The sequence below is a fragment of the Nyctereutes procyonoides genome, unplaced genomic scaffold (genome assembly GCF_905146905.1).
Source record: "Nyctereutes procyonoides isolate TBG_1078 unplaced genomic scaffold, NYPRO_anot_genome, whole genome shotgun sequence".
NCBI lineage: Eukaryota > Metazoa > Chordata > Mammalia > Carnivora > Canidae > Nyctereutes > Nyctereutes procyonoides.
In genome coordinates, this window is record NW_026575142.1 from 39,473,321 (window position 1) to 39,500,110 (window position 26,790).

Sequence of the window (26,790 nt, forward strand, 5' to 3'; positions counted from 1 at the left end):
AGTGATGGCCTATCCAATCAGGTGTGTCCTGGCAGGGCGCCGGCTGATAGAGAGTCAGTGGGCCATGTCCCCAGGACAGGAGCATTATTACAGATTTAACAGAGTCTTCACTTAGAGACAAGGCTCCTTAATGAGGGGACCCCCGGGCATCAGCGCACCATATAGGAAAGCTCAAATACAGAGAGAGAGAGAGAGAGAGAGAGAGAGAGAAATTGGAAAAAGTGTAGAGGAATAGACAGTATCACTTGTGATTATAAAAATATAATGAATTTCTTTTGCATGCTACTTTCTATGGAGGTATATAAAATACATCCTTTCTGTGGAAAATGTGAAAGATAATATTCTACAAATATATATATATATATATTCTATTAACATATTTATATTTTCTAACCATGTGACTGTCACAAGTACAATTTTATAATCATTTTTTCACTCAACAAAAAACTCTAAGCATAAATATGAATCACAGCTTTTCTGTATGGCTGCAAAACATCCCACTAATTGATTTGACTTCATCCCCGCAGTTGTGCACTTTGGTCAGAGTGGCTCAGCCCCAGCACCCTGGGCTCTCTGGGCTGGGCAGGCCTGTGCACAGCGCTGAGCAGCATCCCTGGCCTCTGCCCCCTGGATGCCAGGAATGATCAAAGCTGTCTTCATCTGTGGCCAAACGTCCTCCAGGGGCTGAATCACCGAAGGTTGAGAACCAGTAATATAAGTTGGTGTTTTTTTTTTTGTTGTTGTTTGTTTGTATTAACTTTTTTCTTTAAAGACTTTTTAAAAGATTTTATTTATTTTTGAGATACAGAGAGAGAGGGGCAGAGACACAGGCAGAGGGAGAAGCAGGCTCCACGCAGGGAGCCCGATGTGGGACTCAATCCCAGGACCCTAGGATCACGCCCTGAGCCAAAGGCAGATGCTCAAACACTGAACCACCCAGGTGTCTCTTTAAAGATTTTATTTATTTTTAAGAGAGAGAGTAGTGGGTGGTTGAGGAGCAGAGCGGGAGGGACAAGTAGACTCTGTGCTCAGTGTGGAGCCCAACGTGGGGCTCGATCCAATGGCCCTGAGATCCTGACCTGAGCTAAATCCAAGAGTAAGATGCCCAATCAACTGAGCCACTGAGGTGTCTCCCACCTTTTAAAAATTTTTTCTAAAGATTTTATTTGTTCATTTTTTTTTTTTTTAATTTATGACAGTCACAGAGAGAGAAGGAGAGAGAGGCAGAGACACAGGCAGATGGAGAAGCAGGCTCCATGCACCAGGAGCCCGACGTGGGATTCGATCCCGGGTCTCCAGGATCGCGCCCTGGGCCAAAGGCAGGCGCCAAACCGCTGCGCCACCCAGGGATCCCTATTTGTTCATTTTTTAGAGAGAGTATAGGTTGTTTTATTTTGTTTGCTTTGACTATCATTACAAAAGCTGCGCAAACCTCTTCACAGCCCTCTTTCTGCTTCCACCCAAGTACACCCAAAGTGCACATTCCTAGATGCTATATTACTATTGCAGAGAAGACACATCCATTGAGAACTCTGATAAATTTTTGCCAACTTTCTGTCCAAGTATCATTTTAAAAGGTTAAAAGCACAACCGTCACACGCATATATAGGGAGCCTATGCAGGCTGGGGAGACTGGTTCAGGAGGAAGCAGAGAGAAGGCGCCCAAAAGCACAGTGAAACCCCTGGAGGCAGCTGTTCAATCTTATGCAGGAAGGAGGCACTGACCTTGGGCTGCATCCTCTGCATGGCTCCAGAACATCGGTCATCTCTGCATTGTGGTCAGTCTTCTCTGGGTCAATGTGGACTCCTACTGGGTCATCAAATACACTGATCAATGGAAAAGAATAAATCAAACCAAGGTAGAAACTAAGAATAAATCAAACCCCTAATGACTCAGGTCTTGGGAGGCTATTGCACACCCCCTCCATGCATCCCTGGAAAGACAGAGCCATCCTCCTGTCTATTTCTGCATTTTGATATTTTTCTCTCTTACTATTGCCTTCCTGAGGTTGGGCAAACTGTCTTATCCCTTCAACTTTGCTCCCCTGCCCCAGCTACCACCCGCACAGAGAAGGAGCATTCCTTTTCCTTAGCGTCCATCACCCATCAGACAGGTACCCGGTGTCCTCGTTCCGTCCCTGTCACTGCTGTGAGCTCCAGGGTGTTTTAATACATTTAGGGGCTGCTTTCACGGTGATTTATTTTTCCTGCATATCCTTTGTTGATTTTCCTATAGGGAGTCTCACTTTTCCTCATCCATTTGCAACCCACTCATCTGTGTATCATCTGCCTCATCAATATCAGAAATGTTTCTCCAAATTTCTCTTTAATAGAGAACTCGATACAGAATCCGGTCCACCAGGATCTGTCTTCATGGTTTCAATTCTGAGATGTTATGTTGAAAAGTCCTTTCTCAACCATCGGCTTAAATCTTCACCTATGCTTCCTTCTAATATACTGTGAAGCTATTATTTTTTTATTTTTATTTTTTAAAGATTTTATTCATAAGATAAATAAGATTTATTCATGAGAGACACACAGAGAGAGGCAGAGACAAAGGCAGAGGGAGAAGTAGGCTCCATGCAGGGAGCCCAGTGCGGAACTCGATCCCAGGACCCCGGGATCATGCCCTGAGCCAAAGGCAGACGCTCAACCGCTGCACCACCAGGTGCCCCAAGAAGCTATTATTTTATCCTTAAGTTTGTGTTCCATCCGAAGCCCCTTTCTAAAAGAAGATGAGGGGTGGAGATCCAGCTATCTTTTCCCCCAAGAGTTAGCCAGTTTTCTTGACTCTCTTGAATTATCCATGTTTTAAGCCCTACTGCTCAGATGTGCAGTCTCTGTGAGGAAGAGCCTGTTCTGGACTACCTGCCATCTCGGCCCCAGGCCACGAAATGTAAATCGCTATTGATACATAACGTACTTCTTTATCTGCCCAAGCAGGTCTCATTTTAAGTGTCACAGTGTTTATTTGCAAATGGGAGTGTGACTATTTGTATAGAATTTAGATAGGTAAAAAGGTGTTTTATTTTTTTTTAATGGACAGTGGTTTTTCATGATCTTATCAAACCAACTATTTTCCTATTAAACAGATATTTTCAGTTCTTAGCGACTGTGAGGGCATGGAATTTCCCTCTGTCTTAAATATTCTTACCAGGCATGCTTTTCTGATGCCTGAGTGTCTGGGAATGTTTAGATTCAGGATTATGGGGGTGGGGTGTGCAGGAATCGCCTGGGGTGGGGGCATTTGGACACTTGAGAAAGTGCAGACCCTCCTATGCTCATAACACAGCATGATCAGAGCGCTTGCAATAACCAGTCAGCAGCTCTTTATGTGTTTGTTTGTTTTTATTAACCTCTGAACCAATTTTCTCAAACAAGGCTCCTCCAGTCCTATGACATTTATCAGAGTGACTGTAGAAAAATTCTTTCAAAACAGGGGGGTTAGAAAATACCCCGTTACCCCATGTTGAGTGAGGCTCTCTGCAGCAGGACTTCTCAGGAACTTTAATCTGTTCCTGTATCCCGTGACTGTGATGGAGAGTGTGATGGAGAGTAGACCTTGGCACCTTCCTCCAAGACCCCAGTCAACACTGGGCCATCTAAGCTCTGCAGCCTGGCAAGCTATCTCCCTGACACTATTATTTTTCAAGCAAAACTGAAAAAGACAAAATGTCGCCAACATAGAGAAAGAAAACAGCTATAATTAATGGCAATTGTTGACAACAAGAACACGATCCACTCTATCTGGGGTGGTGGTTTCAGCTTCCCCGGGTGAGCTCTGTAGGTTTTCTTGGCAGGCCTGCTGCTCCCCAGGGAAGAGTGCAGGGGAGGACCTACCATCGCTCTCTCCTGGAGCAATGATGGCTCGCGGCCGTGGGACGTTGGCGCCGGGCGGGATCTGCACCTGCCGAGTGCACAGCACATGTGGTTACCTTCCCTTTGCTGTGTGTCCTGTCACATACAGAACAGCCACATGTCAGCTTACGGTCCTCGGGGTCAGGAATCCCACTCGGTGCGGCTGGGTTCTCTGCTCGGGGGCTCACTCGGTGAAGTCAGGGTTGGCCGCCCTTCCTTCCTTTCTGGAGACTCTGGGGAAGATTCAGCTTCCAACTCATGTGGACTGTTGGCAGAATTCATTTCCTCACGGTTGTAGGACTGAGGACTCTAGGTCCTGGGGGCCGTGCATGCTCCTTGCCGTGGGATCCCTCCTCTTCCAAGCCAGTAACAGGGAATCTCCCTCGTGTTTATCCCCTCAAGCCTCAAGTCTCTTTCTTCAGGAAGCGCTCCATCCCTTCTAGGGGCTCACCTGATTAGGTCAGGCTCACCCAAGATAATCTCCCCATCTTGAAGGCCATTTGTTTTGGACCTTAATCCTATTTACAAGATCTGGTCAGGGCAGTACCTACATTAGTGTTGAGCGAACATCTGGGAGACAATGTGTGCACAGTGGGGTTGGGGGAGCATTGGGAGTCGGGGGGGCGGCCATGTGAGGGTTCTTCTTGCCACCTTCACTTCCCATGGGTGGGGCGCCAGCCAGTCCTGCACTTGCCTTGGAAATTTTCTGTGCTGCTAAGATGGTCTGTGTGTCTTTGGGGAAGTAAAAAATGAGTCAGAAGAGATTTGATCTCAGAGTTAGTAGAGCATGTGAGAAGCCCAGGGAAACTCCCAAGAAGCTCATGCTAACAACCGGGCCACGTTCTTTCCACGTCTGGCAAAATCACTTCCCTCGGTGCTGCCTGCCCTTGCTGTCCTGGGGATGGAAAGCATCTGTGCAGTGGTTCGATGGTTGCCTTTTACTGAATATTTTATTTTATTTTATTTTATTTTATTTATTTATTTATTTTTTACTGAATATTTTAAAAAGACTCTATTTGAAGTCCCATTTGTCGTCTGTGGCTGAAATAATGCTCGATGTACTGGGGGCAGTTAAATCATTCACAATTCTGGCACTGCTCTTCTTTATGGGATGTTAAAATCATTCATGTTTTGTTTGTCCTTTTTATCTTTTAAAGATTCTATCCATTTATTCATGAGAGACCCAGAGAGAGAGGCCCAGAGAGACACAGGCAGAGGGAGAAGCAGGCTCCATGCAGGGAGCCCGATGCAGAACTCGATCCCAGGACCCTGGGATCACACCCTGGGCTGAAGGCAGGTGCTCAACCACTGAGCCACCCAGGCTCCCCTTGCTTGTCCTCGATGATCATTCCACAGAGACTGCCATCGCCAAGCCCCCAGACTGACACTTGTAACGAGGGTGTCAGATCCTTGCCCTCCTTGCTTTGCCGGCTACACCTGACCTCACCTTCTGAGCTCCTCATCCCAAGTTTCTAAACCTCACTCTATGCTTTCAGTGAAATGCAGGAAGTGAAAACATTTAGCCAAACCAGATGACCTGCGGTCACTGGTTGGTCACAGCACCCCCTTGTAAGCCAGTTTCTGGGGGGGGGGGTGTGGAACTGGGGAGATGCTGAAGGAGCAGCCCCTCTGCTCCCCTGCCACACAGCCCCCTGCAGGAACTGCCAGCCTTCCCACTGATCCCCTGTTACAACGTGAGAAAAGCCTCCCCTGGGGGCTGAGAGCACAGCCCCCACCGCACAGTCTCCCTGCTCCAGGGCCGGTCACCCCCCCACCCCAGCTATGATGTCATAGGTACCACGGGCCCAGGGAGCGGGGCCGGGCTGGGTTTCTCAAGCAGGCCACGCTAATATCATTAAGCCGCCTGGTTTTAATTTGCAACCACTTCCCAACTGTCTACTTAGAAGTGTTTAAAGCCAAACTCTTTCATTCTTTCCACCATTTACTGGTGATTGGAGAAGTTTAATGATCATCCTGTGAGGAGGAGGAAGGGATACACATCAGGCAGAGGCAGAGAGTGATGAGAAAGAAGAATTACAAGCTGGAAGGGAAACGCAAGATAATAAAAGTGTAATTTAAGACATCATACTTGTACAATTACCGCGGTGTGTCACGCTTAGCAGGGAGTCTAAATTTATCTCACTGCTGATAGTCCACTGTGAGAAATAAAAATGTACGAAAATCTGGGGGGCGTTCCAGAATTTCTCAACAACTTTATCTAGCGCGGTTCAGCGTGTTGGCAGGAGAGTGGGGGGGACAGCAGGGCCTTTGTGGTGTGGGCCCGCAGCCACCGTGCTGCTGGGGCCGAGCTGGCTGCCCCCTGAGCCTGCAGAGCCCCCTGGGCCTGGGACAGAGCGAGGACCCGCTGCAGCACCGCCTCGCGTGCCAGGCCCTGTCCTGTCCTGGAATAGGGGGGTGGCGGTGAGCTCAGTCGTTCCGGACCCCTCCTCCCTTCCCCATGCCCACAGGGATGCCCCCTCCCCGCGTCCCCCTCGGTGGACCCCCGATCTCACGCTTCTCCATCAGCAGCCCCACCACCCACACACGTCACTCGGGGCTGAGATCTCGGAGCACAGATCCAGTGATGAGAGGCCTTCCCGGCCCCGCGTTCCTCTGCCTCCCTCCTCTGGCCGGGCCACGTCTCAGCCGCAGGCCACCGGGAGGGATCCTGCCCTAGTACCTAATGTCCCCCTGGGTGCCAGAGGGATGAACTCCCAACACCAATGACATCACTTTGTGCCCCTGCGCAAGCCCCTCCCACAGCTGCCATTTGGCTTCAAATAAAATTCAAATATGACCTCGGTGTGCAGCCTGCCTTCTCTGTTGCTGCCTCGACATCCCCCTGGCCTCCGAAAGGGGCTTCTCCTTTCCGTCCACCATGTAGGCCGCATCCCTTCCCACCTCAGGGCCTGTCAGGTCCCGAGCCCTGTCCATGGAGTGCACTTCCCCCAGATCTTTCCTTGGCTTGTAGGCCTCTGCTCAAGTGTCGCCTCTGCAGAGGGCTTCCCCCATTGGAGGATGGGGGCTCCATGGGGCAGGAGTCCCCAAGGCAAGAGCACATCAGCTTGCACAGGGCAGTCCCACAAACGTTGGGAAAAGGAATAAATGAAGACATGTAACTTCCCTGACATCTTGGAAGGTTTAACTATTTAAACTAAGAGCCAAGATAGCAGGGCGCCTGGGTCGCTCAGTGGTTGAGCGTCTGTCTTCGGCTCAGGTTGTGATCCTGGGGTCCTGGGATTTTGAGTCCCGCATCGGGCTCCCTGCATGGAGCCTGCTTCTCCTCTGCCTGTGTCTCTGCCTCTCTTTCAGTGTCTCTCGTGAATAAATAAATAAATAATCTTAAAAGAAAATAAAGAAAGAGCCAAGATAGTTTCTCCTCAGTTCACTAAGTGCAGCTCACTTCAGGACTAAATACTCTATTCCGAGCACTAAGACAGCTTCTGGAGTTGTGTTGTCCAGTCGGGTCACCACTCGCCACGTGCACCTGTGGAATTAGAAACTCAGTCTACTTAGGGTAAGCCACAACTGGATATTTGATTCCTCAGCCACACTATCACACCTAAGAGCTCTACAGTGAGTGGCTGCCTGTGTGGACTAAATGTTTGTCATCCCCCCGCCCCATGCCATTCATGGTGAGCTCCCAGCGCCTCGTGAGATGGCTTCGGGAGGCAGCGCTTTCGGGAGGTGAGAAGGGTTAGGTGAAGTCATGAAGGTGGGCTTCCCAGGATGGAGTTGGCTCCCCCTCTAAGAAGAGGAAGAGACCAGAGCCTTCTTGCCGTGTACAAACCAGGAGGTGGGTTCTCACCAGACCCTACACTGGATGGCATCTTTCTCTTAGACCTCCAATCTCCAGAGCAGTGAAGAGTGTCTGAGTTTTTGAGCAGCCCATCTGTGCTCCTTGTCATGGCGGCCTGAGCCGACTAAGACATCACCTCCCCCACTCCCAGACGGGTCCATGCAGTCATGGGACCGCTGTGGGGCACCTGCATCCCTGCCAAAGTCCCACTGCACAGAGGACATGTGGTACCAAGGATGCCGTCATCCCCTCAGAAGGTGTGCAGAGTCTGCTGCCGAAGGACGGATGGGGAAACAGCATCCGGTTAGTCCCGGCTAATGAATGCACAGGTACCAAGGAGCAGCAGGTCCAGCAGGTGCTGACTTTGAACCAAGCTTTCAAGGATGAGCAGGAGCCACCCGGGGAGGCAGAGTGTGACAGATCCAGGGTTGACTCTACCAAACAACCTGAAAATAAATACAAATGCACACAGTGTAAAACCTCAAGCGTGTGTCAGCTTACCCCTTATCCCAGCACTTCCTGACATGTCCCACTTCAAAGAAAAGAGCCTGTCACTTGTGTTCTTTCGCAAGATTGATATATATATGGAGAGAGGCACAGCATAGTATGAACGTTGGGGTGTGGAGACAAGTTAGTGGGTGTGGAGACGGCTTAACCAGCGTTCCTGAGGTAGAAGAGTTAGCCTGAGATCGTGGGAGGGGCCGTTTTCTCCTGAGAATGAAACACCTCAAGGTAAGACCATGAGGGCCGGCAGGCACAGCGCCTTGGGGTCAGCAGTGACCGCAGCTGTAGAGCGGGTTCCGTCCACGCAGGTGGGGCCCCCGCGCTCACACGGTGTTATGCATAGCCTCCCCACAGGAGGAAGCTCAGTCAGCCTTCTCTCTGCTCACCTGATGTTGCTTTTTGCCAGGAGGACCCATCACCAACTTGCCGACATCCAGGAGTTTCAACTGTTCACGTGCTTTCCCATTGAGACTTTGCTACCACGGTTTCTAAGTTCTGGCAAAGTGTTTGCAACCATTTCCCAGACTGGTCTTCCCTTCTCCCCAGCACCTGGCAGGATGTTCCCCGGTGGCAGGCATCAGACAGGTGACCGCACACCTTGGAGAATGGCAAGCGGACGCCAGCCGTCCCGGCCCCGAGCCAGTTCTCAGCTGGGTGTTGGCCTTGCTCTGCTCCTTCCCATCCACCAAGGATGTGGGCAGCAGGGAAATCAGACAGGACCTCGGGCTCCCTGACAGGCTCCAGAGGCAACCGGTGGTAACTCAATGAGGATCTCCAGGGATCTGTGCGAGGAGAGTCGGCCAAGGAGGGAAGGGGCGGCAATCCAAACGTGACGTATCTTGGGGTGGGTTGAGGGAAGGAGGAAATGGCACAGCACGGGCGGGAGACTCTGAGGCTGCTCGCCCAGCGAGCAAGCTCTGCATCCAGCTCTCAGACCTGTCTGTGCTGCAACAGGGAGGATGGAGGCAGTGGCCATGTGCGGACGCAGAGAACGCTTTTCCTTGCCCGGTCCACACGGGCCACTTGTCACAGCTCCTGGGGGCTGTGATTGCTGCCACTCTATGTTGTGTTTGAGGGGATACAGCCGGCTGAGCCTGGTGTTGAATAAGTGTTGGCAGCCACACCAACTTTAAATTGACATTAATGTCAGGGTTGCTTTTTATAGTTCTCCTGAAGGCTTCAGCAACAATAGACCAAGGCAAGCTTCATGGTACCTGAACCTGAATCAAGCCCGCATTTTTCTGATGTGTATTTAATTTGGTCTTGGCACCGAATCTCTGTTTTTCTTGGGTTTTACATCATTTATGAGGTTGCATGGATACACTCTAACAAAACATCATCTATAATCAAACGAGGCTCACAGAAGAAAGAAATGCATGCCAATTCCGACTAATCTTAGCCTTTATGGGAATAGCTATTTGCTCTGAATGATTAGCCAAACATCTGTGTCAACACTTTCTGAGCTGGAGAGAGAGATGTTGATCGCCACATTTATGATGATATTTCTAGTTCCACAGAGGGGAAAGGCTCATCGCAAACAAATGTCTCAGCTAAGCTCTGCTGAGAGAAATTTACGCTCCTAATTAATTATAATAATTAAAGGCACAGCTTTTCGCAAGCTGTGCTTGTGAGGGCATGGGGCAAAACCCACTTGCCTTGCCTCACACTTAACTTTCTAATGAAATGACCTCCGATCATCCTACGGGGACATTCCAGGAAGAAAGCCATTTACTTCTCCGCTTGAGACAGAGGTGTGTGGTCTCACCCACCGCTCTAAACCAGGCATCACTCAGCACTTTCTGGGTTGAAAAAAAAAGACAACTGTGCTCATCAAGGACGGTTTATGTGATTAAGGATGACCAACTGAAAAATGTCAATAATTGAATCCATTGTAAAACATCTCCTACGAGAGTCAACATCTGTGCTTTGCTGTTGTGCACACGCAGGGCAGGACTCCGTGTTTGCTTCGGGGAGCATGTGTCTCCTGGTGACTGCAAACACACAGCTGCGGCCGTGGTGCTTCCCGGAGCACACACTTGCTGCCCTGCGGGGACGGCGGGCCCGTGTGGGCCCCAGGAGCAGGGTGCCCTGGGCAGGTGGATGGAGTTTGCTCGTCTGTGACATCCGTCCGTGTTGACCTTCTGCAGAGAGGACACAGTGGTGAAGTCAGGTCTGTGCACATGTGGCAGCCGGACCAGCTTTTCAGTTTAGAAAGAGTCACAGCTGTGGCTGATGAAGAACCAGGACACCGTTCCTTGCCTGGGGCGAGGCTCTTGCTTCTCTGTGTTCCTGCAACCGGAGGGCTCGGTGCAAATGGGGCATTTCCATCCCAGCTAAGCTCACGGAAGGTGCCCATTGATGTGGGGCTCGGCGGCCTCTCTGTTTTATCAGCTGCATCCTCTGTGGGCATTTGAGGCTTTCCCAAGCTCTTTGAGTCACAGGATCAAGTCTCTAAACCTAGAGACAAATTCCTTGAGTTTAATATAATGAAGTTTTAAATAAAATGAGATGGGTTCCCCCCCTCAAATGTCTGCCCCTATTGAATTTGGCTTCTTCTTAAGCCTCTGAACCATGGTTCAGAGTAGAGGAGCGAGTGATGGAAACAGCAGTCGGAGATACTTCAGTCTCTGATTCCAGTGGGTTCTTTGAATTCATCATGCCAGGTGGATGGAATCCAGTTTCAGATTTGATCTCACCCTGAACAAGCAGTTTTATTTTTTTCTTTCCTGAAGTCTGCCTTTCTGTTCTGCAGAATTGACCTAGGAGGCAAGTTATCCTGAGGCGCAACTGGAGAAAGGAGCCCAAGTGTAGCTAGGTAAACTGTGAGGCTCACAAGTCTCTTTCCAGACTGTTCTGGCTTGCTCCAAGAAAGCACAAGCTGTGCCCACAGTCATTAGGTTTATGGCATTGTGATCAGCTTTCTCAATGGCATTGAGCTTTTACCTGGCCCTCTGGGTTTTCCCTACTTGGGGTCATTAAAAACCCTCACATTGTTCTTGTTTTTTTTTTGCAAAATTAATCAGGAAAATCATGTATCAACCTTCACCAAGAAACTAAAAGGTGACAGGAGAGAGGATTGGGTTTTATTCTATTTCAAGGTTGGCCAATCCGGAGGCCAGGAGACAACGTGTGTCCCAAGGTTGAATGAACCCCGCCCTCTGGTTGAACGGCCATCCACAGCATCACGGGTGTCCCTGAGCCCTGCACTCCGGCCTGGGAATTCAAGTGCTGAGCAGAAGCTCGTCCAGAACGTCTTCATGGAAGCGGATTGATGCATCGGCACCAAATGGGCAAGGGGACAGAGATGTAGCTGGAGAGGATGCTCAGGGCTCAAGTCAGTTTCACTAACGTGGAGGTACTTCCTGTTTTTCTTTGCAATTTTATCGTGCACCTTCCAGGTCTGTGGGCTCCTCCTCTCAGGCATAGTCGTGCCTTCACTGGATGGTAGCTGGCACACTTCATGGGACGGTGGCCTCCCTAGAGGATGTATTAAGGACAGGGATGGTCGTTGAGTGCCACTGGCGCTGGGGTTCAAAGCCCGCATCCTGCCCCCCACCCTGTCGTCCGGCTCTCAGGAGATCAGAGCCTCAGGCACCTGCATCCACTGCCCGTTTAGAGCGCTACGACTTCTAAATTCCTCAGTTTTGAAAATACTGTTTATGGTAACAGATTTGATCAGAGACCCTCTTATTGTTCAGGACCACAGAGAGCTCAACTGCTGGGGTTGGCACCTTCCCTTTGTTTTTGTTTTTGTTTTTTTTCCTTAAAGATTTTATTTATTTATTCATGACAGACACAGGGAGAGAGAGGCAGAGACACAAGCAGAGGGAGAACAGGCTCCAAGCAGGGAGCCCGACACGGGACTCGATCCAGGGTCTCCAGGATCACACCCTGGGCTGAAGGTGGTGCTAAACCGCTGGGCCACCGGGGCTGCGGGGCATCTTCCCTTTGAAACAAGTTGCTTTTGAGTCAAATCTACGCCAGGCCCCCACCTCCCAACTCGCCTGTCCCGGAACTCCCAAAGGACACACGGGGGCAGGGGAGGCCAGACCACACGGCCAGCCAAGGTCCCCGGGGCCCTTCTGCGTCTCTTCTGTGTCTCCCCCAGCAACACTGCTGATACAGTATTGACACAAAGATATAGGCGGAAGCCTTCAATCTATTTACTCAACTTATTTATTTCCATAAAAGATTCCAATTTTACAGGAGTTGGTTTCTAGCATTTGGACTAAATTTTGAACATTTTAAACCAGTTAATTGGAGTCATGCAGAAATTATCACATTTTGCTCCATTTCCTCCCCAAATGTTCCCTTTTCATTGCATAGTTTTGTGTCTCCCTATTAGAGTGATCCATGGCCGTGCTATCGGATGCACAGGTGCTATCTTTCTAGTTCAAGTATTTCACTTTGAGATAAAGAAATATGTGAAAATATGAATCTTTGGAGCTTGTTGTCTAGAAGTTTCAGTTGTTTCTTGGGACAGTGTTTTTATTTTCTGGCTCAAAAGGACTGGCCAACCACACTTTCAACAACACCTTAGCGGTTTGATGACCATCCAAAAAGAAATAGAAAAGATCAGTAAAAGCAAATGAAGTGTTGATGAGCCTTCTCTGCCCTCATTTGCTGTCCGTTCTGGAAATGCGTCCGGGGGAGAGGAGGCTGTCAGGAGGAGCTGAGGAGGGGCAGGCAGGACAGAACAGCAGCCCACCAACACTCCACAGTGACGGAGGAGACGACAAGCAGAACAGCTGAGAAGGGCTTTGTGTCCCGGGACTGTGCTCCCAGGGGCTTGGGCTGCGCAGGGCAGGTCCCTCCTCTCTGAGAGGGTGTGTGGGGGCTGGGGACAGACGTAGGAGAAGAATCAACACAGGAAGGGGGTTGAGGTCAGCATCCTGCCGGGAGACAGCATTTGTGTTTGGATCCACTTTGCCTTGGACCCAAGTCCATAACCCTCCACCTAGGAAATAACTGGGATCCCACCACGGCCTCAAGCCCCATGTGCCACTGCCCCGCAAACGTGCTGTGGGGATGCTGTGGGCCAGCGTCACTCTGCACACTCGCTGCTCTCCCTGAGTGACCAGGCTGCTCCCTTTCGGGGGGGCTTCATTATCCCCAGGGTCTCCCCATCGCCCATCATACACCCCACTCTCACCACATGCCCTACGCAGCACAAGACCTGCCATCCTGCTGTCTGTTCACACCTCTGTTCTTCTTCTTCCACGTGGGTTTTCGTGCCTCTCCCGTGTTGTGTCCCCTGCATCCGCTAGAGGTTAACCCATAGTAGGTGCTCAGCAGATGTCAACTGAGTGAGTGGACGAAACACCCACCCGACCACCTACTCATTCAGTCTCAAGTGTTGGGGAAGACATGTGAGCTTGTCCTCACTTGTCCCCAGGGGGAAAAAAAACCTTGTCAAGATGAAGATTCAACACCTCAGTAACCCCTTCCTAAAAAAAAATAAAATAAAATAAGATAAAATAAAAATTTTAATATATACTTTTTAATTTAAGTCATCTCTACACCTAACTTGGGGTGCGAACTCATGACCCTGAGATCAAAAGTCACATACCCTTCTGACTGAGCTGGCCAGGCCCCCCTATAACCAAGTATTTAAGACTCACATTTTACTGGGGATTTGTTTTTATTAGCCACTTTTGTGGGAATGAAATATAACTCACTTCCTTCGGACAGAAGCAGTCCATCCCCTTCTCGGCTGTTTTTCTCTTCTCCCTGGGCACAGGGACGCTCACTGTCCACTCACACAACCCTTCCCTGGAATCGTAAAGTATATTTCTCTTTCTTCCTATCTGATACAACCATTTCATTCCCATCCCGTATCCACAAACACTTGCGTACCTCTCCACTCCGCTCCAGCTCCCTCTCACACTCCCCATGGCAGCTGGACGGGGCCAGCTCATAGTTTGGGAGATTAGGTCACTGGGGCTTGTCTATACAGCTGTGTTTCTGGCAGGGCCCCGGAACCACTAATCCCATCCCTCATGGTGAAGCCGAGAGTTTAGTCTCAGGCATGCTCATACTTCTGGAAACATGACACATTCATAATAAAGTCAAAACACGAGTCACCTAGCCCTGGAGCCCAGCTCCACTTCCAAATGTGTTCCTGCAGCTTCCATGACCTGGGTGGGAGCTCTGGGCTCATAGAGACTATCCCAGCTGCTGGTGGAGTGGCTGCTGTCAGGACCACCATGGCTGGTGATTGTGTGGTCCGAGGACACGGGGTTGGCCATGTGTGGTGGGCTCTTCTGGGGCTGACAAGAACAGTGGTTGCCACATCAGTGAGGAGGAGGACTGGCATGCTGGCTTCACACAGGCCCCTCCTTGTGATGGCCCTGGACACACCTAATTCGGAGTTTGATGGGTGAAACAGGACCATAGATTGGGTCCAAACCAGAAGAATGTCAGGCATGCCAGAAGGGAGTTGGGAATTAAGTCATAGGGAGTGAGAGGGGCTAGTCCACAACTGGACTCTTTGTCCATCTGTGGTCACCAACAGTCATGGTTGGCTGAGGTCAGTGTGAAGCTAAGGTACAGTCATCAAAACAATGATTCTGGTCGAACGCAGACCACACAGCCAGGGCATGCCAGAGGAGGAAGTGACATTCAAGGTAGTCTGACCCACGAGGTCAGGCCATTGCCCAAGTCACCAAATGCTCCCCCTGCCCCTGTGAACTTTCCACCATAACACACAGGGAAGGGGCGCCTGGGTGACACCGTTGGTCAAGCATTGCACTCTTGGTTTTGGCTCAGGTCATGATCTAGGGGTCTTGAGGTCGAGCCCTACGTCCAGCTCTGTGCTCAGCAAGGAGTCTGCTTGAGTTTCTCTCTTCCTCTCCCTCTGCCCCTCCCACTCTTTTCCTCCCTCTCTCTTCAAAATAAATAATTTCTAAAAAAAATTTAAAAATAAACACCACAGTGCAGACAGGTGAATGTAACACAGGGAAGTGATACTGGCTTCTGCTCTGATACGTCACTGCTCTTACCCATGAACAGTCAGGGACATAATATGGTTTTGTAGTCATTGGAAGCTTTGCATTCCAGCATCACCTAGAAGAAAGAAAATAACTCCTCTGCAGCACCTGTGAATAGTGACTGGAAATTCAGCTGAGCATTCTCATGTCTGCCTGATGCCCCCTGGCCTCTTCTTCCACTCGGCCACCTCGGGACCTGTCCTGTTCTTTTATGACTTTATCTCCGGGGCTCCTGGATTAATCCGGTGAGGGAGACTTGCTCCTTGCCAGGACACCCTGAATCTCTCCCCCAGGGTTTTGAACAGGAATTCCTCAGGGGCGGAAGCCAAACAACGTCAGCCACGGGCACCCTGGGCAACATGTTCTCTGCTATTCAGAGGAAGGGGTCTGGGTTCATGGTGGCCGTGGAGAGAAGCCTGAAGGCACTGGTGTCCAGGGGTCAGTACCCCCGGGGTTCAGAAGTGCTGCCCACTTCAGGCGCTGTTCATGCCTTCCTTGGATTTTGTCAGCCGATCAGCCCATGTTTTCCTGGTGCTCATTCACATCAGATTTTCTATTTCTCGCCACCAAAGGTGTCCTATTGCACTAGCAGCTTTCCATTCTAGAGTCTATTTTTTAAAGATAATTCTCTTTATAGCTTTGAAGTCAATTGGATGGATATCAAACATCTTATTTTAGGAATAAAAATGGCAGATGCTAGATATGGGGCAGAGAGACTAGAAGATGAGCATGGCACATCTCACTGTGTCAGAAAGTGAGAAAATATGAGAGAGAGAGAGAGAGAGAGAAGGGGCTTGTGACAAGGACAGAGGAACCACTGAGGCGATCCCACTAGCCAGTCTGGGCCTACTTGCATTCCACTATGTTTGAGGACGACAATGACTTACTGCGAAGTAGCCACGAGTCTATGTCAATAATAAGTAGATACACAAAATAATGGGGGGACGGGAGGGTTCTGGCTTGCGTGGAATGCTGAGTCAGGCTGCTCACGGTGGCAGGTGTGCTGGGGAGGAAAACCTTCGCTTGGCAGCCATCTGCGTCAGGGGCGTGTCAGGCAAGATTCATCAGGGAACACTTGGTCTCCTGGGGATCGGGGGTGGACTTCCACGAGGAACGAGGAGCCAGAAAGGGCCACATCTTAGAGTGCCTCTCCAGAGCACAGGAGAAACTCATCAGTGCAGAGTGGGGAAATGGGGCCACAGCCTGTGCTCCGGGCACGACACAGGGCAGTCACCTGTCCCATGTGAGTGGCCACCCGCTGAGAACATGCTCCATGCAAACAAGACGGGCCCAGTTCTGAAAGGATTCAGGGGAAAGAAGATGGATGTGGGTGACCACTGGGTGTGGAGAGCTCCGGGACTGGAGGGGTGAGGCCTGGGAGGGCGTCCCGGGGCCCATGGACAAGACAGAGGGTAGGCTGTAGGCCAGACCCGAGGGCTGTCTCCACGTGAAATCCATTGTGGGTGAGGACTGCACCATGACCAGCGGAAAGCATCTCCACTGTGTGGGGTGAAGAGACATGATGTATGCAAGCTCCTCTCAAATATTACGTAGTAATACGGCAAATATTATATACAGAGAAAGAATGAGGGAGCTGATGGATAAGAAGGAAACAGCCGTTAATTCTAAGTACGGGGTATACAGGTGTCCTTTTTCTAATTTTTAAAATTTTTCTCCTGGGGCACCTGGGGAACTTGGTGGTTGAGCATCTGCCTTCAGTTCAGGGTGTGATTCCAGGGTCCTGGGATCAAGTCCCACATCGGGTTCCCTGCATGGAGCCTGCTTCTCCCTCTGCCTGTATCTCTGCCTCTCTCTCTGTTCTCATGAATAAGTAAGTGGAATTTTTAAAATTTTTTTTCCCTCTAATTTGGCAGTTATTTCAAAACCAAGTGTTAAAGACAACAGCAGAAGCAGCACAGTCTGTTCTCAGAGAAGGAAACCCTGGCCTGTGTGGGGGTCACTCCCACTCTGGGGCACCCTCCTTTGGGGTTTTTGCTGTTTGAACTTGGTAATGGGCAGCAGGCCGGGCCTGAGGCCACTCACTTTTCTGCCACGTGTTGGGGCACTTTCTCCTTTGTAGGATGTTTGCTTCAATTAACCTCCAGGTAGCAGAGGGCAGAAAAAACCCAGCTGCGCGCCAACAATAAGGCTTGGCTTTCCTGCGGCCTCAGAAAAACTGTAAATAAATCAAAACGCAGGGGATGTTATTTGATCTGGAAAAGGGTCAGTTAAATATTCCAGGATGTTGGAAACAAAAGATGTTTTAAATACCACAGGGCATTCGAGAGTAATCGAGAGGGTGTAATTCTGCCCATTATTAGCTGACATCAATTGGAAGGAGATCGTAGCTAAAAACTGAATCCCCATGTGTCAGGAGAAGAATAAAAGAATCCAGTGTCTTTGACCCCAATGCTTAGTGATTCTCGGGTTTGAGAACAGTCGTGGGATCAACCTACATGCAACCATCCTTGAGCTCCCTGTGACTCGTCAGCCACCCTGCTCGCGTGACCTCCTTCATCCAGTGGCTAGACCCTGGAGGGCTGTGGAACTGCCATGGGGCCGAGCTGAAGGGACAACCTCAGAGCTTCTCAGAGGGGGGTCCCTGGACCCGCAGTGTCGGCATCACGGGGGAAGTTGAGAAAAGCCTATGATGGGGCCCCACCTAGACCCGCCGACTTCGATCTCTGGGTGGGTTTCAGCAAGCCCCCTGGGTGACTCCCAAGGCCACTCCCGCTGGAGAATCACGGGGCTACTTCTCTGTCCCTAGTATTTACTTTCATGGGAATGTCAACTGCTCAAGGAGACAGGCTTTCATCTGGTGCCCGTCACTCCCTGTAGCCCTCAGTACATCAAGTCAAATTACTGGGCTTACTGGGAATTCAGGGGATTTGACCAGATGGATCCTATATTCCACCTCTTTTTTCTTCTTTTATTGCTCCAGCAGGACGTCACGATGGACTCTTCTAATTCAAAGGTGTCTTCAATCTTGCTGCAACCTCACATGTCCTTTTATTGATCTCTCCACAGCCCAGGGGTCACGGAGCACGTCGGATTTCTCTCCGAAGGGCACATGCTGAGACTGGCTAATGTGTTGAGAGCCCAGGTCTGGCAGGGGCCCTGGTGGGACAGGGGGGTGGCTGGCTGGGAGCTGGGGGCACGCCCTAGTCCGGAGTGGAGGCGTCGACACGGGGGGCACACGGGCATCCAGGACAGTGGCAGGGCCTGGCCCACAGCAGGTGCCCACCTGCAGCACCACTGGGCAGGAGCTCTGCCAGCGTGGGGGTCTGGTGTGGGTTGGTGGGCCACAGGCCTGTGCTCACACGTGCAGGGACATGTTTCCTTTCTAAAGGGTGCCCTTTGGGAAGCTACAGGTCCGCTGGGGTCTTTAGGATCAGGATCCACCCATCCTTTGTCTTTGGGTGCCTGTGGGACCATGGGTGGTGCAGTGGCCCATCCGGGGAGGCGGAGACTTCCTCCTTCACTCAGCTGAGAGGAGAGGCATGGGGCAAAGGAGCTCCCTCACTTTCCCCCCAGTGTCATCTCCCCTGACCAGAGTCCCACCTCTGACCCCTCCCCAGGAACAACACACCTGCTCCACGTGATGGGATTAGAAAGTTCTTCACCGGGATCCCTGGGTGGCGCAGTGGTTTAGCGCCTGCCTTTGGCCCGGGGCGCGATCCTGGAGACCCGGGATCGAATCCCACATCGGGCTCACGGTGCATGGAGCCTGCTTCTTCCCCTGCCTGTGTCTCTGCCTCTCTCTCTCTCTCTCTCTCTCTCTGTGACTATCATAAATAAATAAATAAAAATTAAAAAAAAATTAAAAAAAAAAAAAAAGAAAGTTCTTCACCAAGCGGACAAGTAGCAGAGCCCTATCAGCACAAATGGGAGGAAGTCAGGGTGGAGGACAAGACTGCACCAGCCCTGTGTCGGCTTCTCCCTGCCCCCCGTGAGGACGGCACCCTAAGACTAGGGCTTCAACCCCTCATGCCGGTTCATGTGTGCTCTCCCCTGCAGCCCCTGCTCATCTGGCCACCGTAACCCTCCCTCGGGAGCGTCCTGCTGGGGTCTTCCTGGGTCCAACCCCTCTACTTACACCGGCAGGTCCCCAGCCTGCGTCTTTCACTGTGGGGGCTCAGCACCAGCAGCCCTCTTACCTGCCTGTGCCCGCATCACAAGACCCTCGCAGTAAGCTCACCCACCTTCCAAACTGAGAAACAAACGCAAAACACCCCAGAGCTTGGCTGTGAGAAAAACATAAATTTCTCTAACTTCACCAAAGGCTCTTTCCCCAATTCTGGCCCTCCCCATAACATGACCCCATCGTTGCCCAGGGAGGGGCTGGGTCACTTGTGACTGGCAGCGGTGAGGACTCTGCCTAGTGGGGCCTGGAATCCTGGGCTTCCCAGCTTCTCTGTTGATGGCCTTGGGGATGGGCCTTCCTTCCACCCACTCTGGTCCTTGCTGATTGTGCATTTCACTTCACTCTGGACCGAGCCGACTCGCAGGATGTGCTGAGGGGAGAGACGGACCCTGGCTAACACTTAGCAAAGTGGGAGATGGGGCGCCTGGGTGGCTCAGTGGTTGAGCGCCTGCCTGTGGCTCAGGTCGTGACCCCGGGGTCCTGGGATCGAGTCCTGCATCGGGCTCCCTGCAGGGAGCCTGCTTCTCCCTCTGCCTGTGTCTCTGCCTCTCTCTCTGTATCTCTCAGGAATAAATAAATAAAATCTTAAACACACACACATACACAAACAAAGCAGGAGATGCATCAGGTCCTTCCCAGAGGCTCCCCTGCCGCAGGTCCCTCTCCCCGGACGGTGGGCTCTGTGCACAGCCGTCTTGCCATCCTGTTTTGTGCCCCAGTGCCTTCATCTCAGGCACACAGTTTGTGCCCAATAAATACATCTGAATGAATGAACCAGTGCATGAGAGATAAGGGGGCCTTCTCCTGCTTCCATGAGAAAAGCAACATTTAAATGTGAAATGAGGTCAAACTGAAGCTGTAAAGCAGAAATATCTCCATAGGCATTTCCAGAGCTCCTGACCCTCCTGTGGACGCCCCACCCCTCCCCAGAGTCACAGCCAGCAGGGAACAAGGAAGCCACAGCAGGTGGCAGGGGCACACAGTGGCTGGAGACCGGGCCACACCCGCCATCAGACACCCACAGCTCCAGGGCCTGGCGGCAGGCATCAGTGGAAGGCTCGGCAGACCTAAGGAGCAAGGGCCAAAATCAAGGTCAGAGACTAGCAAGCTGTGAATTTACACAGCTCTCGCACCAGCCTGTGGGAGGTAGACAGCAGTCACTGACTCCTTATAAAATATGCATTTATTCAGCCCTCAGTTGGCACCATTGGTTTTCTTCCATCCAAAATTTCTGGGTGCCTCTGTCCGTGGCTTTCAGGGCAGGGGTGACACATGTGCAGCAGAGGGACAGCCAACCCTCGGCAGTTCCTCGGAGGAGGGTGGGTGGGACGCGCTCCGGAAGTGGCTCCCACGGAAGGATCACTGGGTGGTAACCTGAGAGGGTGGCGCCGAGGTGCGGGGAGATCGGGAGATTTTCTCGAGCTAGTGAACCTCTGCTGCACTCCACTCCCAAAACCAACCTGTTTACTGATGGAAAATATAAATTTGTAAAAAAGGAAGGAGAAGGGAAATGGATCATGAGCCTGGGAAAGAGGAATCCTGGACCTCTGAGGTGAGCGGGACTGGATGCCAATTGTGCATGAGTGATTGTGTGTGTACCTGTGTGCACCTGTGAGGGATTGTGTGCATGTATATGTGCGTGTGCACATACGTGTGTGAGTGTGGATGTGTGTGCATGTGTGCACACATGTACGTGTGAGAGTGTGTATGTGAGAGATTGCATGTGTGCATGTGTGAGAGTAGCGTACACGTGTGGGCACCCGTGACAAGGTGCGTGTGTGTGTGAGTGCAATACACACGCATATGTGACGTGTGCAAGCATGTATGTGTAGAAACGTGTGGTGTGTGAGTGCCCATAGAAGTGTGTGCACCATACACATGTGAGGGTGTGTGCACTGCCTTCGTAACGGTCCAACACCCACAGGGTCTTAGAGGCCGCCTCGCAGTGGGAGGGAAGGGCGCGGGGGGAGGGGGGGAGCAGAAGGTGGACCCGCCCACCGAGAGCTGGGACCACCAAGCAGGCCGCCCCGGGTGCACGGAAGCCCAACCTCCCCCGTCTCTCCTGCACCATGTTCGGTTCTGCTTTTGTAGGGAGCTGACACCTCAGTTTGACAGATGTTCTCAGAGAAGAAAGAAAACATTTATTTATGCTTGTGGGGAAGGGCAGTGGAGCCAGGTGGGCCGTGAACCCCGAGCCCCAGCTTGCCAGGGGCCAGCAGCGCACCCCCGACCCCGACTTCCCCTCCCTGGGTAAGTTCTTTATCAGACCCTGTGACTGCTCATGAGATGTTATTGGGGCGCCTGGGGGCTCAGTAGGTGAAGCGTCTGCCTTCGGCTCAGCTTGTGATCCCGGGGTCCTGGGATCGAGTCCCACATCAGGCTCCCTGCTCTGTGGGGCACCTGCTTCTCCCTCTCCTGCTCCCTCTGCTCCTGTTCTCAATCTCTCTCTCTCCCTTCCTACAGGAAAGCAAGCGGCATCACGGTGGCCTATGAGCAGGTTCAGAAGGGGCCCCTGAAACTAAAAGGCGCTGCGGAGTTCAGCGTGACCAAGCGGAAGAAGAAACAGAAGGACAAAGACAAGGCGAAACTCCTGGAAGTGATGGGAATGAGCAAAAAGAACGAGGAGGAGAAGTGGCGCGGCCTGGACAAGCGTACCCCGGCCCAGGCGGCTTTCGAGAAGAGTCAGAAGTGGCAAATGGAAAGGATCCTAAAGAAAGCACCCAAAATCCACAAGCAGAGAGTTGAGGACTTCAACAGACACTTGGACACCCTTACGGAGCACTATGACCTTCCAAAAGTCAGCTGGACAAAGTAGCCTCCCCACCCAGGGTATGCAGCGGCATCAAGGGGAAATGGAAGGCAAAGTTAGGGTTCTGTTTGGTGCCTTTGGTATTTTCTAGAAACATTCTTTTACACACACCCTTGCGTTTTCTGCTGAGACAAATGCTTTCCAAAGCAGTGTGCCCTCTTGCTGGAACTTGATTAAAGTAAGGCTGTTCTTTTAAATAAATAAATAAATAAATAACCTAAAAAATAAGATGTTATGGATACTCCTATATATAATAAACACACGTATATGATGTGAAAGCATGTTTCCTCACTCACACAACACAACCCCCCCCCCACCCGGTACAGAAAGTTCTAGGTGCATGTACCTGGAATCAGCTACTACTTTCACACCCTTTCTGATCCAAAAACCAAGTCAAGCTCTGTGCTGACATTCAGATTTAATAGTTGAGTCAAAAATAAAACAACAAATGATTACATGGAACCAGGCTCACACAGTAAAACAAAATGTGGATGAACTGAGTCGTGCACTTGAAAATGAGTGAGATGGTGAAGGATTTGCTGTAGGAACTTGCCCAGGAGAAAAGTTGAGTCCCTAACGCAAGCCCAGCTGAGGCAGCAGCCCTGGGGGATGCCGTGGTCTGGGTGCTGGAGAAGCAGCCCCCGCGTGTGGAGGACCTGGGACCCTCCCCGCACTGTGTCCTTCCACGGAGCCACCTCTCTCGCCCTCCACGCTGACTCAAGTCCCCTGGGATATTCTCTGGCTCCTGGAAGCTGATTTCCATCTTGATCTTTTCTTTGAATCCTTTCCTCTGTGGGGAATGTTCTCTCCTTGACCCACCAGCCCCCTAGGGTCTGTGCCAAGGCTCCTTCAACATGGGGGCATTTCAGAAAACAACCAATGATAAAAAAAAAAAAGAAAGAAAGAAAACAACCGATGTCGGGTCTCACTCCCAGAAGCCCTAATGCAGTGGCCTGTGGGGACCCCAAGCAGAGTCCCATCACCCACCTCTCCCCACAGACCTCGTGCCTGGGCTCCTAGAAGCCTCTTCTTGGGGCTCGTGTACAGAGCCCTTAACCAGAGCTTTGCTGGGAGCTCAGGGTGGGTAGATGGAGGCCTCTACCTGCCTGGGTCCCTCTGCACAGCCCCATGTCTGTGTGGCCAGTCCAGGGGCCTGCTCCAGCACCAAGGCAGAAGGCAGTCACTGCTGCCCTTGAGAAGTCTCCCCTTGCCTGTCCTGGGGGCTGGGACATCCTCTGACCCCATCCATCCACTGTTTGTCCCCATATCCCCACACCGAGTTCTTCCAAGCCCTGTGCCATCTCCTTTCCCTGACTCTAGAAGCATGTAGACCCGATTATCAGAATGTTCCCCACACTGCGATAATCCTTTCCAATAAAGTCTCCCCTTCCTAAGTCTGGATTGGTTTTTATTTGATGTTGAGCTGAAGCCGCCTCAGGGAGATGCGCACTGCGGGTCTCAGCAATCCCCCACCTGCTCAGAGGCTGAGCTGTGTCCTGCAGTTGGGCCCTGGCCTGGGGCTGGCTGCCTGTGAGCAAGCTCAGCGGCCCGGCCACTGGAGTGGGGGGTGACCAGAGGGCCCAGCCCCAGAGAGATGGGGCCCAGGACCAGCTTGCTTCAGGGTGGAGGGGCCTAGGACTCTGAATCGTCCGGTGGGGTGAGCACTGAAGTGGCCTGGCAGCGTGGATGCATCCCTGGCTCCAGGCAGGCCGCCCTCTGGGGGTCATGGGCCCCAGACACCCCTCCAGCTCTGAGTCCAAAAGCAGAGGGTAGTGGACAAGAGAAATGAAGAAGTGACCCTCTGGGTGACTGTATTGGGGGCTGTTACAGCCTGCAGGTGTCTGTGGACAAGGCACCTGAGAGGTCAGCATCATACACTGAGGTCACCTTCAGCTGCAAGGGACCCCAGGCAGCAGCTACCCCAAATCCCTTCTTTTTCCTCAGGAGAAAAATGGGAGGCTTGCTCCTGAGGTCCAACAGAAAAGTTAAGCAGAACTGCAACTATTTCCCCCAGTCAGCCCCTGTCACTCTCCCTGTCACCTCTGCCATCGGGACCCCTCCACACATGGTATCATGAGAACACAGAAAAGATGGGCACAGAGATGTGATTGTATTCAGTGACATTCTCCTCAACATAATGTACCAGATAAAACAAATTTGTGGGCAATGGGCAAAAACCTTACTCTAACTTCTGCCAAAAATGGAAAATTTTTGCACAAGACAAAAGAATTGCAGTGACTTAGCTTTCTCCAAAAGCGAAGCACCTAATAAATCCATGAACCCATTTTGCCAGGGAGACATTTTAATCATTCCGGGAACATTAATTGTCTATTGTGTTTATGCCGCAGAAAGAACTCCTAATGAGGACAAGTAAAGCAGAACAACTCCCGAATCTGTGTCTGGGTCTGGGTGACTAGACTTCAGTCCCTTTACTCACTTTTATTTGTGAACTTCTTTAAATGAATCACGTGGCTTGTAGGTATACGTTGAACAAAAACTATGCACCCTTTTCAGGTAAAACCTAACTAACCTGTGTATATAAAGGGGCCTCTGATAGAGTGGGCGTGTTTGTTTTTGTTTTTTACAAAGGAGATTCCAAGATTTTTTTTTCTTTTACGCTGCAAATAAGCACCATCTGAGACATGAGAGCAATGGTTTTAGAGCAGAACCAACCCGCAAGACACCAAAAAGAAGCCAGTTCCCCATTCAGTTCGGATGTGGTTATTTATCATATTTTATATATGATATATATAAATATATATAATATATATTAAGATTTTATTTATTTATTCATGAGAGACACACACAGAGAGAGAGAGAGGCAGAGACACAGGCAGAGGGAGAAGAGGCTCCATGCAGGGAGCCCGATGTGGGACTCGATCCCAGGTCTCCAGGGTCATGCCTTGGGCTGAAGGCGGTGCTAAACCGCTGAGCCACCCAGGCTGCCCTATTGATCATATTTTAAACGAAGTTTTGGACATGGAATCCCCTAGCCTCAGCAGCTTCACATTTGCTCAGAATGCCTCTCATAAATCTCACTCTTTGGGCTCAATGTCTTACAGGGTAAGTGAATCTCCCCTTGACAGAGGCTCTTGACTCGCCCAGAGTCTGGGATCTGAATCAGCTCAGGCAGGACAAGGGGGTGGGGGACAGAGGGACTGCAGGTGCACTGAACTCCCCCGCCCCCATAGCTGCTGACTGCAGGAATCAGCCCTTGGATGCTGAGCCCTGCCCCCATCTCTGAGTCGCTGGTGACCGTCCTTGATGGAGACATTTATCCTGGCCTCTCTGGGCAGATGAAGAGATATTCAGATTTGCGGGGCCTCACCTTCTGTGCAGAGCCAGCTCTACCTGCGACCCCATCTGGTCCCCCAGGGATGCTTTTGTCTCTGGTGGACACAGAATGAGCTTTCAGAGGCAGAGAGCAGCTCTCTGTGGGGTCAGGACCACCAGAGCCAAGGGTTGTCTCCATTTCCTGGGCTCTGAGCATCATGTGTTCACACTGAGCCCCATGAATTCCAGCAGATGCCTCGCACATCAGGCAAAAGTGCTCCACTTCATTTCTGTTATTGCCTTTAACTCTCTGGATCTGCTCACTTCCCCCTTTATTTAGGCAAAACTACAAGAACTGTTCACCTAAAGAGGTTGCATTTTATTTTATTTTATTTTATTTTATTTTTTTAAAGGTATTATTTATTTATTTATTTATGATAGTCACAGAGAGAGAGAAAGAGAGAGAGGCAGAGACACAGGCAGAGGGAGAAGCAGGCTCCATGCACCGGGAGCCCAACGCAGGACTTGATCCCGGGTCCCCAGGATCGCACCCCGGGCCAAAGGCAGGCACCAAACTGCTGCGCCACCCACGGATCCCAAAGAGGTTGCATTTTAAACCTCTAACTCTGGACATGACGTTTTGTAGAGATGTCTTTGGAAGATTTGGAGGGAGGCGGGGAGTGGCAGTCAGGCAATTCTTTATTGTGGGTCATTTTCCATCATTTTCCATTAGCTTGACCTTAAAAGTCCGGAATGGTCCACACGTGGGGAAGGAGCCCTCTACAAGCCCACTGACCCCACCCGCCTTCACCCCACTTGTCTCGGGAGTGGGGTTCAGCCCCTGCAGGGGAGCAAAGCAGGCTCTTGAAAGCAGGATTCGGTGGGCAAGAATGTGGGAACTAGAGATGTAAAGGTCCTGGTGCAAGTGTATCAGTCAGCGGAACATACCCAGCACCAGCGCACGCAGGGTGGGCTTCAGTGTTTCTGTTGCTGGCACAGGTGTCCTTGATGCCTTCCCAAGCCAAGCCCCTGCCCCTGCCCTCACTCCCCCATCCTCAACCATCTGTCCCCTCTAACGTGGTCATCAGCCACCTTAGCCCCTCTCCTGCACACCTCCCACTTTGCACTGTGGATCTGGCAGTGTGACTGCCTTTATGGTAAAACCCAGCCCCTCTCCTTCCCTGGGGAGGGGCACCAGGTCACCCTGGGGGTGGGCCTTCCACCCCATCTTTGCTCTCCCTTCTTCTTGCTCCCCTTGCCTCGACCCTGTGAGGTCCTTTCTTTTCCCAGCCTCTTGCTTTCTTCACTGGTTTCCATCACCGGGACCACAGGATCAGAATCACTTCCAGGAGAAGCACATGGTGTGTGACGGTGGGAGAGACACATGCTGGGAATTGCTATGGTCTTGGAAAGT

The 26,790-nt window shown here is 51.2% G+C and overlaps 1 protein-coding gene across 1 annotated transcript in view; it reads left to right on the forward strand.

Annotated features, from left to right (window-relative positions):
- LOC129498440 (protein FAM32A-like) overlaps window positions 1-22,109 on the forward strand; it is a 33,431-nt gene extending 11,322 nt beyond the window's left edge. The window contains exons 2-3 of the mRNA XM_055307755.1: window positions 6,146-6,279; window positions 21,758-22,109. Of these exons, the coding sequence (XP_055163730.1) occupies window positions 6,146-6,279; window positions 21,758-22,109 (486 nt within the window). The remainder of the gene's footprint in view (window positions 1-6,145; window positions 6,280-21,757) is intronic.
- Window positions 22,110-26,790: the final 4,681 nt, after the last annotated feature.